This window comes from Acanthaster planci, linkage group LG07, assembly GCF_054643075.1.
Source record: "Acanthaster planci isolate LZ-2023a linkage group LG07, COTS_SCS, whole genome shotgun sequence".
Classification (NCBI taxonomy): Eukaryota; Metazoa; Echinodermata; class Asteroidea; order Valvatida; family Acanthasteridae; genus Acanthaster; species Acanthaster planci.
The window spans coordinates 5,849,886-5,864,587 of NC_141783.1; the positions used below are offsets into that span (position 1 = coordinate 5,849,886).

Sequence of the window (14,702 nt, forward strand, 5' to 3'; positions counted from 1 at the left end):
TTTTTGTGTCTTGGTAGACATCAACGAGTGTGCATCAAGTCCTTGCTTGAACCTGGGCCAGTGCATTGATGCTGTCAACATGTACACTTGTAACTGTGCACCTGGTTGGCAGGGAGATAGATGTGAAATTGGTATGTTTATTCTTCTTTAACATACAGGATAAACCCAGACATTTAAAGAAGAGTGTGGTTTCACTTAGGCCTTACATTGAAAAGAATTAAGTCATGCTTAAATGGAAGAGGGTAACCATTGAAAATTAAAAAAAGAAGAAAACTGAAGAAAAAAAGCAAGTATGTAAGACTTCTTTAAACTTACAGTAAACGTGAAAGTCCTCTAACCAGCACATAACAAAAGCCATGGAGTTACATGTAACAGTATTTTAATGAGTAAGAAAGAGAATAAATAAAAATACTGATTTATTTATTGAAAAAAGACAATCACGAGGAAAAAATGTGCAAGAAAAGCTTGCAAAACAGAACATTGCCAAACTTTTACACTAAATTAGCTTTATCTTATATCTTTGTAACTAGATATACTAAGCAGTTATACTAAAGTGTGGCAATTATAACACAAAGTTCACATGTAGGGCAACAAGTATTATTTGGTCATTTTGATATTGAAGAAATTGATTTTTCAATAGATTCTGTTACAGTCTTGTTCCTTTGTATTTTATAAAAATTCAAAACCACTTCCTTTGTAGAAGCACCAGAACAGCTGAAAACCTTTCCAGTTTTTCAGAAAAAAATACTTTCACAAAGAGCAAGTGGATGAGCTCGGTGACGGCCTGTTTGCTAAACACATTTGTAAAGCCTTTATTAGAAGCTTGCTTTAATGGCGCTATACTACAACTGGAAAATTAGCATTCCTAAAAATCTTGCTCTTTGATGGTTTTAATTTAAAGCTGTATTCATTAAGAGCATTAAAGGGTTATCTCAAATGTTGTACAGGACAAGCTGAGGACAAATTTGGACAGGTTTTGCTGCTGAATGTTGAAGGCTCCTAACCACCTTTCACCACAAACTACATGAATGTAATTAATTTTGGAATTTTTTTTGCCCTGCCTGACATATATAATGTATACTCAGTGTATGCCCCTGAGGACTTGTGAAAAAAACACTAGCGTACTCGGGTGGGACTCGAACCAGCCAGTTGACACTGGTAAGCTCGGTGGTCGAGTGGTTAAGACGTCTGCACTAGTAAGCAGGAGGTCGTGGGTTTGAGTCCCACCTGAGTACGCTTACTAGTGCAGACGTCTTAACCACTCGACCACTGAGCTTGTTAAGATATACATCAGGCAGGGCAAAAAAAATCCAAATTAATTTCATCTCCCCGGCGCAAATCCATCTTTGAAATACCTGAATGAAGTTGTCAGTATTTGTTTACACGTTCTCTCCCTTGCAATTTTGGCCATGTAGGCAACTCAAGAACACCTGGTAGGCAACTCATGCGGATCAGATTTGTTGCCACAGGCAATAGCATCACCTATAAAGATTAGACAAGCCTGGAAAACTTTCAAATGAAATTTAGACAAATTTGAACATCTGAAGTTAGGCTGGCCAGGGATAAATGGTCAGGACAGGAAGAAATCTCGCATTTTGAGCTACAGTGTTTTCTTTTGAATACATACAACTTGTTTTTCTGAAGTCAGATGCCATGTCTATGATCTGTGGGAAATCAAAAAAATGCCTGTGAACAGAGAAAGAACTTGAAATGACAAAGGGTACATTTCCAAATCAACCTAGGCTATTCCACCTAATATTTTATGCAATGGCTCATATGTTGGCCATACTGCATGCATGTGCACATGCTTTTATTATATGCATGGGCATCGTATACGTTGACATGTACATGTTTGCATTTTACGTTCGAATATTCCGCAGGCATGTAAAATTGTGTGTGTCCAATGTCTATGTTTCTTTCTGGTCTAAATGAAGTGAAAAGGTGCCTGACTTTAAATTTGGGTTCTCAAATGTTTTTCACCCATAATGCCATCATTTGAGGGTTAGGAAAATCAACCACAACAAATTCAATTGTATTTCATTTTTACATCCCCTATCGTGTTATTGGCATATGGTAGTCAATATTTAAAAAACAATCTACAGTTTATCTACAGGGGTCTTCGTGGTCCCTTTAAATTCTGACCACCTATGACACGCCTGCTGGTAATGTAAACAGTCCTTCACAGTAAGTGACCTGTTGAAGAAAATTCCCCCCCACAACTTGAATAAATGCACAGTTTCTGGTGGGAAATTCCGAATAAGGAATCACTTCAGCTGCAATTAGTATGCAACTTGTCCTGGACGACATTTGAGATGGCTCCTAAAATGAGGGAAAATAATTATTCATATTAATTGCCATCCTATTCCCAATTCATAAGAAATGTCAGTGTGAAAATACAGGAAGGAGATGTACATGCAAGTCCAGTCTTTGGTGTAATAATTTACAGATTGTTTAGACTTTGAACTTTGAAGATAATATATACATGTATGCAGCAACTGTAAGTGCCATTTTGACCAGGAAACTCTTACTTCTTGTATGTCTTTTTTTATTTGTAGATATTAATGAGTGCAGCAGTGGCCCTTGTAGCAACGGTGCACAATGCAGGGATCAAGTCAATGGTTATATGTGTATATGTACCCCTGGGTGGGAGGGACCTACATGTGAAAACAGTAAGGCTTGTCAGTTTTTACACTGCCCTCGGAGGCATATGCATATTATTAGTTGTGTGAGTGGAACAGAATAATTGTAGTGCGTCTGTGTCCTGTATACTGAACACAGTTGTCTTGTATACTGAACACAGTTGTCCTGTATACTGAACACAGTTGTCTTGTATACTGAACACAGTTGTCCTGTATACTGAACACAGTTGTCCTGTATACTGAACACAGTTGTCCCGTATACTGAACACAGTTGTCCTGTATACTGAACACAGTTGTCCCGTATACTGAACACAGTTGTCCCGTATACTGAACACAGTTGTCCCGTATACTGAACACAGTTGTCCTGTATACTGAACACAGTTGTCCTGTATACTGAACACAGTTGTCCCGTATACTGAACACAGTTGTCCCGTATACTGAACACAGTTGTCCTGTATACTGAACACAGTTGTCCCGTATACTGAACACAGTTGTCCCGTATACTGAACACAGTTGTCCCGTATACTGAACACAGTTGTCCTGTATACTGAACACAGTTGTCCTGTATACTGAACACAGTTGTCCTGCATACTGAACACAGTTGTCCTGTATACTGAACACAGTTGTCCTGTATACTGAACACAGTTGTCCTGTATACTGATCACAGTTGTCCATACTGAACACAGTTGTCCTGTATACTGAACACAGTTGTCCCGTATACTGAACACAGTTGTCCTGTATACTGATCACAGTTGTCCATACTGAACACAGTTGTCCATTCTGAACACAGTTGTCCATACTGAACACAGTTGTCCTGTATACTGAACACAGTTGTCCTGTATACTGAACACAGTTGTCCTGTATACTGATCACAGTTGTCCATACTGAACACAGTTGTCCATTCTGAACACAGTTGTCCATACTGAACACAGTTGTCCTGTATACTGATCACAGTTGTCCATACTGAACACAGTTGTCCCGTATACTGAACACAGTTGTCCCGTATACTGAACACAGTTGTCCTGTATACTGAACACAGTTGTCCTGTATACTGAACACAGTTGTCCCGTATACTGAACACAGTTGTCCTGTATACTGAACACAGTTGTCCTGTATACTGAACACAGTTGTCCTGTATACTGAACACAGTTGTCCCGTATACTGAACACAGTTGTCCTGTATACTGAACACAGTTGTCCTGTATACTGAACACAGTTGTCCTGTATACTGAACACAGTTGTCCTGTATACTGAACACAGTTGTCCCGTATACTGAACACAGTTGTCCTGTATACTGAACACAGTTGTCCTGTATACTGAACACAGTTGTCCTGTATACTGAACACAGTTGTCCCGTATACTGAACACAGTTGTCCTGTATACTGAACACAGTTGTCCTGCATACTGAACACAGTTGTCCTGTATACTGAACACAGTTGTCCTGTATACTGAACACAGTTGTCCTGTATACTGAACACAGTTGTCCCGTATACTGAACACAGTTGTCCTGTATACTGAACACAGTTGTCCTGTATACTGAACACAGTTGTCCCGTATACTGAACACAGTTGTCCCGTATACTGAACACAGTTGTCCCGTATACTCAACACAGTTGTCCCAAATCTAAAGTAATTTTTGCAGTTGTGCGTTTTGCTTTTAGTGTAAAAGTAGCACAGTGCATTGAGTAAAACAGTGCATTATGCACGGTTTGATATAAATCGTGTAATGCAGTTATATATCACATTGTTTGTTGCCAAGGATCAAAAAATCTGAATTGAGAATTCATGTTTGCCTGAAGATAATTATAAGTACTATTTGTAGACATTGATAATAGTAATCCAATCTTACAAAATGAGTCACGAGTTGATCACCAAAGCTACTTTTGACAAATGTCTTTAAAAGAATCTTGCATAATTTAAAATAGGAGCCCTCAAAGTTGTTCACCCACATAATGTACTTTTTTGTCAAGATGTCCCACTGAGTACTACATCAAAACAAAGTGCATAGTGTGCGCTTTTTAACCCCTTCATGCCGGGACGTGTTAAACCACACTGCAAAAATTGAGATCCTCAGCCCGCTTTTCAGCTATTATTCTCGGCCCACGCTCGAGCGAACACGGTGAAAGAAGACAGACTCTGGCTCTTGTGTATATGGTAATTGGTCTTTGTGTGTAGCCCAGAAATGAAAAGACCGAATTTGCATCATAATCACCAGCTTCACAATAGTCCCCACTTTGAAAAGAGGCAACGGGAATGTGGAAGCTTGAGTAGAGCCACATGCCACCGAAAATCAGCCTTTTCACCATGTAATTCAAAGCGTGCAGAGCATGCAGGGCCACAAACCAAGAATTTGCGGTTTGGCAGGTGGCCATCCTGGCCAAGCGAGACTGGAATTCTTGGAGTCAGCTTTCAGAAAAAAGTTCCCGTCGTCAAGGGGTTAATGCAAACTAGAACAAACTTTTAAAGAAATGGCCTTGTGCCTCATTTTGTCAGATCTGGTCATGATTATTCTATGGTAAAAGGGAAATTGTACTTTCCAAAATTCACAGTCCCATGTAGTTTCCTGGTAATCCCTGCTTTTTTTTTGATATGCTAGCTTCAACTCATGAGTCATGAGTTAGATTTTAAAACTTTTGGATTACAAAATGATGTTCATGCTTTTCCCCCAGATATTGATGAATGCTTGAGCAACCCTTGTGCTAATGGGGCGACTTGTATGGACATTGTTAATGGCTACACCTGTACTTGTGTCCAAGGATTCACAGACCCTCGCTGCCAGACAAGTGAGACAAATGATTTGAACCTTAAATAGCTTAACCTTAAATCAGTTTCTCCTTGCAGTGGTAGAACATGTTTGATTTGATTTGGAAAATCAATGTTATTCGACCACGACAGCCAATAAGCCATTTGTGAATTAAATTTGAATAAAATCTAGTGCACTGAGTTATCTGACTGCACATAAACACAACAATCTGAATTCCCCAGACTAAAGACACTGTTGCTATACCTTGTGATTCGGGGCAAGCTTTCACATAGCGACCACCATCTATGGACTGGGCTGGTTCCTTTGTGCCCTTCTTATCCTTTGAGAACAGTATATTGTTGTAAGGCATCTCTTATGTAACTCAGAAAAAGCTTGCCCCGCATCACAAGGTATAGTAATAGTGGTTTTAGTAAGGAGAATTCAAGTTGTTATGCTCACATGAATTTAAAGAACTCGGTGTATCAGATTTGTGTCAAAGTTAACTCGCAAAAGGCTTATTAAACAAGAAATTGCTTTAAAATATAATAATTGCACTGCAAAAAAAATTAATTCATTTGTACAGTCTATAAAAACATTGACAGCATAAAAGTTTACAAAAAATGCAAGTGAATATTGACTAAAAAAAGGAAGAGTACTTGAAAAGGCCAACCTGCATCTGGGAACTGGTCTGCAGCTAGTATGATATTGCAGCCAATAAATATTTGTACTATTACAAATACATTTTAGTACTGCAGTCCACTGCGCTCATCCTACCCAAACAGTCACTACTTAAGCAAATTTCATTTCACGCTTTTTGCCAATCGCTAAAAACTTGATCAACTATAGTCTAGCACAACGATGCAGCGTAACGCCACCACCACGTTCGTTTTCTTCTTTTTCTTGGTGCCATTGCTACGGACCTGTCATTTTTGGTGTGTTCAAAATTATCAAGTTATCCTTTTGTCTCCCCATGCACCAGTCAAGTTCTGCACTGCCCTCTCCTTAGCTCACGCAAACAATGCAGAAGGCATTGTGACGAGAGCCACCTACAGTTCCGTGCAAGATTCTGCCAAAACCACGTCCGACAGATGGGTTCTTAGATTTGTTTTGGCTATTCCTCAATTCATGAATGCCCCTGCGTCCAACCAATTCTTCATCTATCTCCAATCCCTTCCAAAAAGATCAATTGCAAGCATTGGAGACATATATAACATAAAACCCACCCTCTCCCCGAAAAGGTGGTTTGTCCGTCCCAGAAAGTTCTGCATGGGGAGTTCCTGAACACTTAACAGTAATTCAATTCAACCCTTGCCAATTTTAAGATGGGTATCCTTGGTGGATCTGAAAATCGACATCACATCACGGCACGTCACGTCACATCACATATATCGTATATCATATCACTTTCACATCTCCGTCCAACCATGGGACTGCAAGTTCTTTGATTCATGTTCAACAGAAGAACCTTTGAGTTTCGGCCTGCTATTCAGTTTATCGACGTCCAAGGGGTCTTAACCCAAATGGCAAAATGTTGTTGCCACCTTCCTACACCAGTTACTCATTCCGACAGTTAAATATCTCGACAGCTGACTCATCGTAGGCAGTTTTTTGGACAAGGCTGCAGCTTACACTGGCCTTACTTTCGACTTCATCAACCACCAAAAATCGAGACCTGTCCCTACCCATACTCCAATTTACCTAGGTGCAGTTCTCAACCTCCTCTGGGGCTCCATCACACCAACACAACACATCTTCGGCCCGATGACGAGCATGGTGGACCTGGTACGTCTTCGCCGTCTTCATAGGAGGCCCCTCTAGTTCCACCTGCTGTCATTTCTGTGGCCCAGTGTGACTTGATTGACCTCCCAGTTCTCATAATGGACTTCATCTGGTCACACATTTGCTGGCAGCTGATACAGAACCATTTGAATGGCAACCTCTCTTTCCCAAAGATGGACCCACAAGTGACGATTCCTAACGATCCATCCCCTTCCAGGTCTTAGGGAGATTGGTGCCTCAGTTATTGGGAAGTTACATCAACATTCTGAAACTCCAGGCAGCCTTCAATACAATACATCACTTATGTACAGCCATCAAGGCAAACCTGCCCTGATTCGATCAGACAACTCAACAGGGTCAGTACACATCACCAAGGAGACACGCACTCCCCATGCCTCAGCCTCCTGACAAGGCAGATATTACTGTGGGTGTTGGACTCCAGGATTGACCTGAAGGCAACACATATCCCCAACACGAAGATCCAATTTGAATCATTCCACCCACAAGACAGCTGCGGCCCTAACATCACAAAGCACTCAGGTTCTGCTAATGATAAGCTATGCCAGTCTGTTCGAATTCTCAAATGGTGTTTGGCCAGGACTCAAAACTGAGAGGTCCAGTCTCTCGGCCAGCAAGCAGGGAGACACTTTGGCTAGGTGGGTTGTTTCGGTCATCAAGTTTGCCAATTCCAAATGGCTGACCTCGTCAGATGATAAAACCTGGCTGCCCTATCACAGCTCATGACATTAGGGTGGTATCTAAGTTGAAGGCATTCATCGGTGGCATCCCAAACGGATGATATCTGAAGGGAAGCATGCTGGAAAATAGTCTCAACATTCACCTCATGCTACCCGAGCAACCTCTTGCAAAGAGACTTTTCCCATGGAAAGACAGTCCTATCCTCTGCACCGAGACTTTGAGGACCCTCGCCAGGATGGGTCACCTCCAGATCTATCTGATGGCTTCCTGCTCCTTTTAGTGAGTCCTCAACACACACCCTTTTTCCTTGTTTCTTTAAAACATTCTAGACATTATCACACTTTTTCTCACATTCAGTGCATCTTTGCCAACCTTCCTTGAGGGAACAGTGCAACACTGCTGAAGTAGTGACTTTTTTGGTAGGATGAGTGCAGTGGACTCCTCCCCCACAGTAGTGTGGGAAAGTCTGCTTGGTAATACCTAAACAGTCAGCGCCTGCCCGTCCTCCCTACTCTGGCTCAGATCGTTCACTCTGAAGAAGGATGAACATGGCAGCGGCACCATGCTGCATCATAGCGCTACAGTTAATCAAGTTTTTAGCGAATAGCAAAATTTTTAAAGTAGTGACTGTTTGGATAGGCATTCCTTATCAGACGCTCCTACACTACTGTTGTGGAGGATTTGCCATATCCTGCATGTGTCTGCCATCAGTTTTAGGATAAATTTGACACATCAACTTAAAACTTGGTATGTGGGTTGGTCTTGGTGTCTTTTAGAAAACCTATTGATTTTGGATTACATAGGTCAAAGGTCAAGGGCATCATTTTTAGTAATCACTATTTAAATCGTGGGTTTAAGGCTTGGGCTTGATGGGGCACTTGTGTTTGTCAACAAATTTTTCTTCACTTTCATATTTTTAAAGCTAGATGACACCATTGGTAAATTCACAAAAATGGTACTACCGAATAGTCCTTGAAATTCTTACTTGAAAGTAAATAATAGCCTCAGTCAGTGTGTAAATTATTTACACCAAGAATGCTGTCGTTTTTGAGAAAATAGACATTTTGTTCTCTCATTTTTTCATGATGGTGAGCCGATAATCATTTCAAATTTGTTTAGTTTTAAATACCATATCCGATAACAGGCACCAATTTGTGTGTGTGTGTACAGATGTTGTAGGTGGCATTACAAATGGTTAATACTAAATGCAGGAACAAACACACTACTGGAAATTAACAAAAGGCATTGAAACTGAAACATTAGTAAAAAAGTGTAAGGTGTAAAGCAAAAGAGAACTTGGATCAGTTAAAAGTTACATTTTATCTACAAAAGGGATTTTCTTAATGCAAAAATGTTGTGATCTCACTATTACCCCTGAAGCATAATGGTATGGTTCAAATTGTATGGCTAAGATGGCTGCCATTTCCGAGTTGCACAGCGTGAGGATTTTCATCAACAAGAACTGCAAATTCCAGATGTTAAACCTCCCATGTTTCCAGATACAATTCCTCTTTGGCCATTTTTTTAGTTAGTCAACCCAAAATGGATTTTAGACTTCCATTGAATGTGTAAACTGATGCGAAAGTGTAGTCACGATGCGTAATCGTGCATGCACATGCACATACTCATCATGTCATGGACATGAGTCATGAATTGACTGTAGTAACTTCACTGCTCAATGAAGTTTTTCCATTAATCTACGGTGCTCCATTGTCAAAGAGGCATATCGCTCCAGGGTACATATATGATTGGCTGTGGAGAAGTGTTCTTTTTAAAAAGCTAGAACACCTGTCATGCCATGCCTGTTCATCTGCAGACAAACCTTGCGTGTACATTATTTGCTCACTCAGAATGCCCTGTAGTTCATGGATTTTTGATTTAACCACTAAGAATGCTGATGTAAGCTCAAACATGAAACAACTCAATTTGGGATGAAAGCTGTAGTAAATCTCTTACCCATGAAACAGCCAATCTTGTGAATTTGCAGCAAAAAAAAACAATGGTGTAACCTCCCTTTAAACACATGTAGACTTATTGTAAGAAATGTTTATTGTGGAAAAGTGGGAATGAGTAATCCTGCATAATACAGTTGTAACAAATGCAAAACCATTTCTGTTACTCAAAGGCACTTTTTTCTCAAAAGTTCAGGCAATTGTTATCTTCTTTTTTCTGTCAGATATTAATGAGTGTCTCAGTTTCCCATGCCGTAATAGTGGGAATTGCGTGGATGGAATTAATGGTTACACATGCATATGCCGACCAGGCTGGCAAGGCGACACATGCTCAGACGGTGAGTACGGGTACATCGTAGTCACACAAGAGAGGGTTTTTCTTTAATGAAGCAACAGTCTCTCTCCTGGTGACATATGGCATATGCAATGTTAGTCTTGTTTTGTCACAGAATACAGACAATTAACTTTGCAATCAAACAGTTGCTAGTTCTGGGACTCTATTTCTATTTGGAAAAATGTCTTTTTTAACTACAAAGCACACAAAGGAGAACTGCAGGTGATGACCTCAGTAGTTTAAATTCAAAGCAAAGCAAATCAAATTAAAAGCAAAGTGAGGATGTTGAAAATAGTTAAGGAATGCAAAATGGGGAGGATGAAAATAGATAAAGAGTCACTTGTTGCAAACTGCTTGTAAGGGACTTGTCTTGTTTGTGTTGTCGTAAACTAATTGTGTATTAAATGCAAATGTGATAAACTTCTTTGTGGTAAGGCAAAACAAAACCTTCATTGCTATGACTAATGGCAGTTTCTGTAAATCTTAATTCCTAACCTCGACATAACTTCTTTGATTACAGTCCTAAGCAGGGACTGAAATAACCTGTGTAACTGTCAGAAGTTTACGGGTGACAGGTTTATGTTTCTTCACCCCTATTTCCCCATACTCTTTCACTACAGATGTGAATGAGTGTGCTAGTAGCCCATGCCAGAATGGTGCCAATTGCCGCAACCAATTCAACCGCTACCTTTGTGAATGCACTGGGGGCTGGAGAGGAGTCAATTGTGATATCGGTGAGTAGATATTCAAGGGGATTCCCAAACAAGTTCTTAAGTCGATTAACAATTTCCAACACTGTTGTGGCAGGTTTAGGAAAATTGTCAGACAGTCGTTGATCACCTTGCAGGTACAGTAGACCATATAAACAGGAGATTTGATTGAAGACACATTGTATACATGCATTGATTGGCTCTTCCACAAGATTTGGAGTGTGTAAGAATTATTTTCAAGTTAATGCATACAAATTGATGGTATATGGTATATTGCATAAGAAAATGTGATGGCTCATTGGAGGCAAAGGGTAGTCTGCTTAAATGTCTTTCACATGGAGTTGCACTCTGTTCTGCTGAGGGCATGACCGTAATTGTAAGATAACCATGTAGCTGTGACATTGTACTGTTAATTTCCTCTGTCAGGATTGTTGGTGCTATTTTTATGATTCAGCTGGTAAAATTGTAAAGATGAAATGCTTTGTCAGTACCAGACTTGTCTTAGAATGCATCATATCATAGTCCCACCATGCTACTCTGAGCCATTCAAGAATAGAGTACCAAAGTGAATATGTCACGCTCACAATTAGTGTGTAAAAGGCATTAGCGCGTGAACCAACATGCACGCGTACTCCTTGTTTGCACTGCACTTTCTGGTTCACAGTGACATCACACTTTAGTACTCTATTGAAAAACACAAGAAAATCTTGTGCATTTTGAATGTTGTAATTTTTTGTTTTAATTCCAAGTTGCATACATGTGTGAGTGTGTATTTTGGACATACCCAAGAATAGCGTATGTCATGTGTAAAATCCAAGTATTGAAGTTACTTACTGTGGTTGACTTTGCAGACATCAATGAATGTAACTCAGCACCATGTTTCAATTCGGGAACCTGCAACAACTTGGAGAACAGCTTTTCCTGTACCTGTTCTTCAGGCTGGACAGGAACGCGATGCGAAACTGGTAAAGTTTGACTTCAGATTATTTTACTTGAATGCCACTTTTAGGATGAGGATTTACATAAAGATCTTGTTTCTGAATGAGGACTGTCTCTCATTGAAGCCTTTTACCGTGTATGTGTGTTAACCTGTAGTTATTTGTTCCTTCATTTTAATGTTTGTCACAATTTTATTCTTATAATTCTTTGCAGATGTTGATGAATGTACTTCCAACCCTTGCCAGAATGGTGGGACTTGCACAAATGAACGCAACCAGTATCGCTGTACCTGTGTACCTGGATGGGAGGGAACCAATTGCAACCTGGGTGAGTGTTGAGGTGGATGAGGATCAAGTCAGTGCTACAGAAGTTGAATTAGTAGATCACTTGAAGTTGCAACATGAGTGTCTAGGGTCAGACATATGCAGAGACACTGTTACTGCGATGGCACCTGGTGCTTTTTATCACGTCACAATACTCTTTTGGCCCAAGAGAGATCGTGAGATCTGTTAGTGAGCTCAGTACCATGGCAGTAGCACTGGCTTTTAACTGCAGTCACCAGCTTTAGTCCACAGAAAGTCACTACAAGAAGGATCTGGAACACAACAAAGCTTTTAAACAGAAAAAAATTAAGTACATGTATGCTGGTTTCTGGTCATCTGTATTCAGGTTTGGAATGGAGGGGGGAGCCTGCTTAAAAGTGGGGGCCAATTAGCAGTACATGTGAGCGTTCACATGCAAGGATTTGGCAAGAAAGGATGTGGGGGTAGCACACCTATTAAGCATTTTTGTTGGCAGAATTGTAAATGGCAGCAAATTCATAAAACTGTCCAGCCCAGATAATCTTGAACAGCACCCTCAATGGCAGATTGCATCAAGCTCCCTTCATTTCACCAGGCTCCTCCCTGCCCACCTCCACTCATTTTCATATCTTCAGCACTTTGCAAGTTTGAAGAAAGATTGGTCAGTATTTTTTATCCCAGCTTCGGTCTGTCTGCAATTTTTTCACATGCCCCATCATTCAAATTGGTCCAGTGACTGTGACATCCAGATGTGTAATAACTGCATACCTGAAATGACGTTACCTATGCTCACAGCTATGTTTCAGTCAGTACTCCACTGTGGGGTACCCGTCCTCATGGCCTATGTCTTTATGTTTTAATTTTGTGTTCTACGTGTACTCTTTCTTGCAGACATTAATGAGTGTCTCAGCAACCCTTGTGATAATGGAGGAACATGCCAGAATGGGCTGAACCAGTACACATGTGTCTGTGCCCCAGGCTGGGAAGGGACCCGTTGCAATCAGAGTATGTTAAATAAAGTTCTAATTGGCATGTAACTCATCAACAAAATAGGTTGACTATGGCTATTCCTAAAATGCCTCTCTACTTTGTCTCTTGCTTTGGCTTGGTTTTTTACTTTAAACTGTAAACTCTTAATATTGATTCCCATGGAAAGTCTCTGAATCTTGTTTCATATTTGACATTCTAATATTTCTGCAACATTAAAATGGAGCTCTTCTGAGCCAGAATCTCTCAGTCAGAGACCTGATAATCATAAAGCCAGGCACAGAGCTGAGCTTTGAAAAAATTGCCGTTGGCTGCATGCATTGAAGTCATGTTGACACACACTGTACTGGATAGTTAAGAATGTGTCTTTTTTTTCCCACCCACTTTTTTAGACATCATCGAATGTGCTAGCACCCCTTGTCAGAACAGTGGTAACTGTATAGACCTTATCAACGGTTACCAGTGTGACTGCCTACCAGGCTTTCAGGGAACTCATTGTGAAATTGGTAAGAAATGGAAATATTAAATTGCCCATAGCAGTCTTGTATTAAGAATACCAGTCACAATTTTATGAGAATTGAACACAAAATGAAATTCTGCTCCTTCATGTTGGCCATTTTAAGCTCCAACAAACCTTTTGTTCATGATAAATACGGTACAAGCATCTTTGCATGGAAAACTGTTTTTCCAAATAATCTGGTGTACTGAATATCACCCTTGGCTCTCATATTTTCTGTGCACTTCAACCAAACTTTGAATATTGCTTTAAATATTGAAAAGAAACACCCGGCGTTGTTTGGATCTTTTTTGGGTACATGTATATATATATATATGTGCTTGCACGTGCGACAGTGCAGATGGACCACTGAGTATGTGCATGCAACATAGGTGACTCTGCTTTACAAAGGCAAGGTTTTACCTCCAACCAACCAACCAACCAACCAACCAACCAACCAACCAACCAACCAACCAACCAACCAACCAATCAATCAATCATTCAATCATTTCTCATTTTACTGACTGAGTGCAACTTAGAACTTTTATTATTATGGCCTCATTGCCATAGAATAGTTTCAGACCCATCTATTATTGTTTAAAGTTAGCTACAGGAACCAGTGTATCCTTACTGCGTGTCACATGCACGTTTCAAGTGATGACTCAAGGAAAACTCTTAAGACCTGATTTCATTTCATGATTTGAGTTTCAGTGAGAAAAACTCAAAGGTGAAATATGAAAGGAAATGAACACAACTGAACATTATTCACAAATTTCATCAGTTATGTTTAACTTTAAAGAGCCAGAATTGAGTACCGGTGTACAATAGGAACTTGGAATTGCTGTGCCAAATGACTGCTATACTGAACACTTTATGCAGACCCAGTAATGTCTGTTATAGAGTCTTTGTACTGTAGTAAAAAGTGCTTATTCCCAAGTTCAGAATTTTAGAAATTGTCTTCTACTTCTTAAACAATAATGCCAGGACTAGCACAGTGGATTATGTGATGCCGGATTTGGAGGGCTCTGTATTCTTTTTCAGTCTTCTTTCAGAATATCAAAACTTCTTCTGGAGAGGAATGCAAGCTTGTGGGTACTCGGTCATTTAGAGAGTATTATATTACT

General features: G+C 40.1%; 1 protein-coding gene across 8 annotated transcripts in view; it reads left to right on the forward strand.

The window, feature by feature from the left end:
* LOC110978545 (uncharacterized) overlaps positions 1 to 14,702 on the forward strand; it is a 91,073-nt gene that overhangs the window by 23,456 nt on the left and 52,915 nt on the right. For all 8 annotated transcript variants that reach the window (XM_087138602.1, XM_087138594.1, XM_087138595.1 and 5 more), the window contains exons 7-15: positions 18 to 131; positions 2,556 to 2,669; positions 5,307 to 5,420; positions 10,035 to 10,148; positions 10,765 to 10,878; positions 11,706 to 11,819; positions 12,007 to 12,120; positions 12,987 to 13,100; positions 13,475 to 13,588. In XM_087138602.1, coding sequence (XP_086994728.1) covers positions 18 to 131; positions 2,556 to 2,669; positions 5,307 to 5,420; positions 10,035 to 10,148; positions 10,765 to 10,878; positions 11,706 to 11,819; positions 12,007 to 12,120; positions 12,987 to 13,100; positions 13,475 to 13,588 — 1,026 coding nt within the window. The remainder of the gene's footprint in view (positions 1 to 17; positions 132 to 2,555; positions 2,670 to 5,306; positions 5,421 to 10,034; positions 10,149 to 10,764; positions 10,879 to 11,705; positions 11,820 to 12,006; positions 12,121 to 12,986; positions 13,101 to 13,474; positions 13,589 to 14,702) is intronic.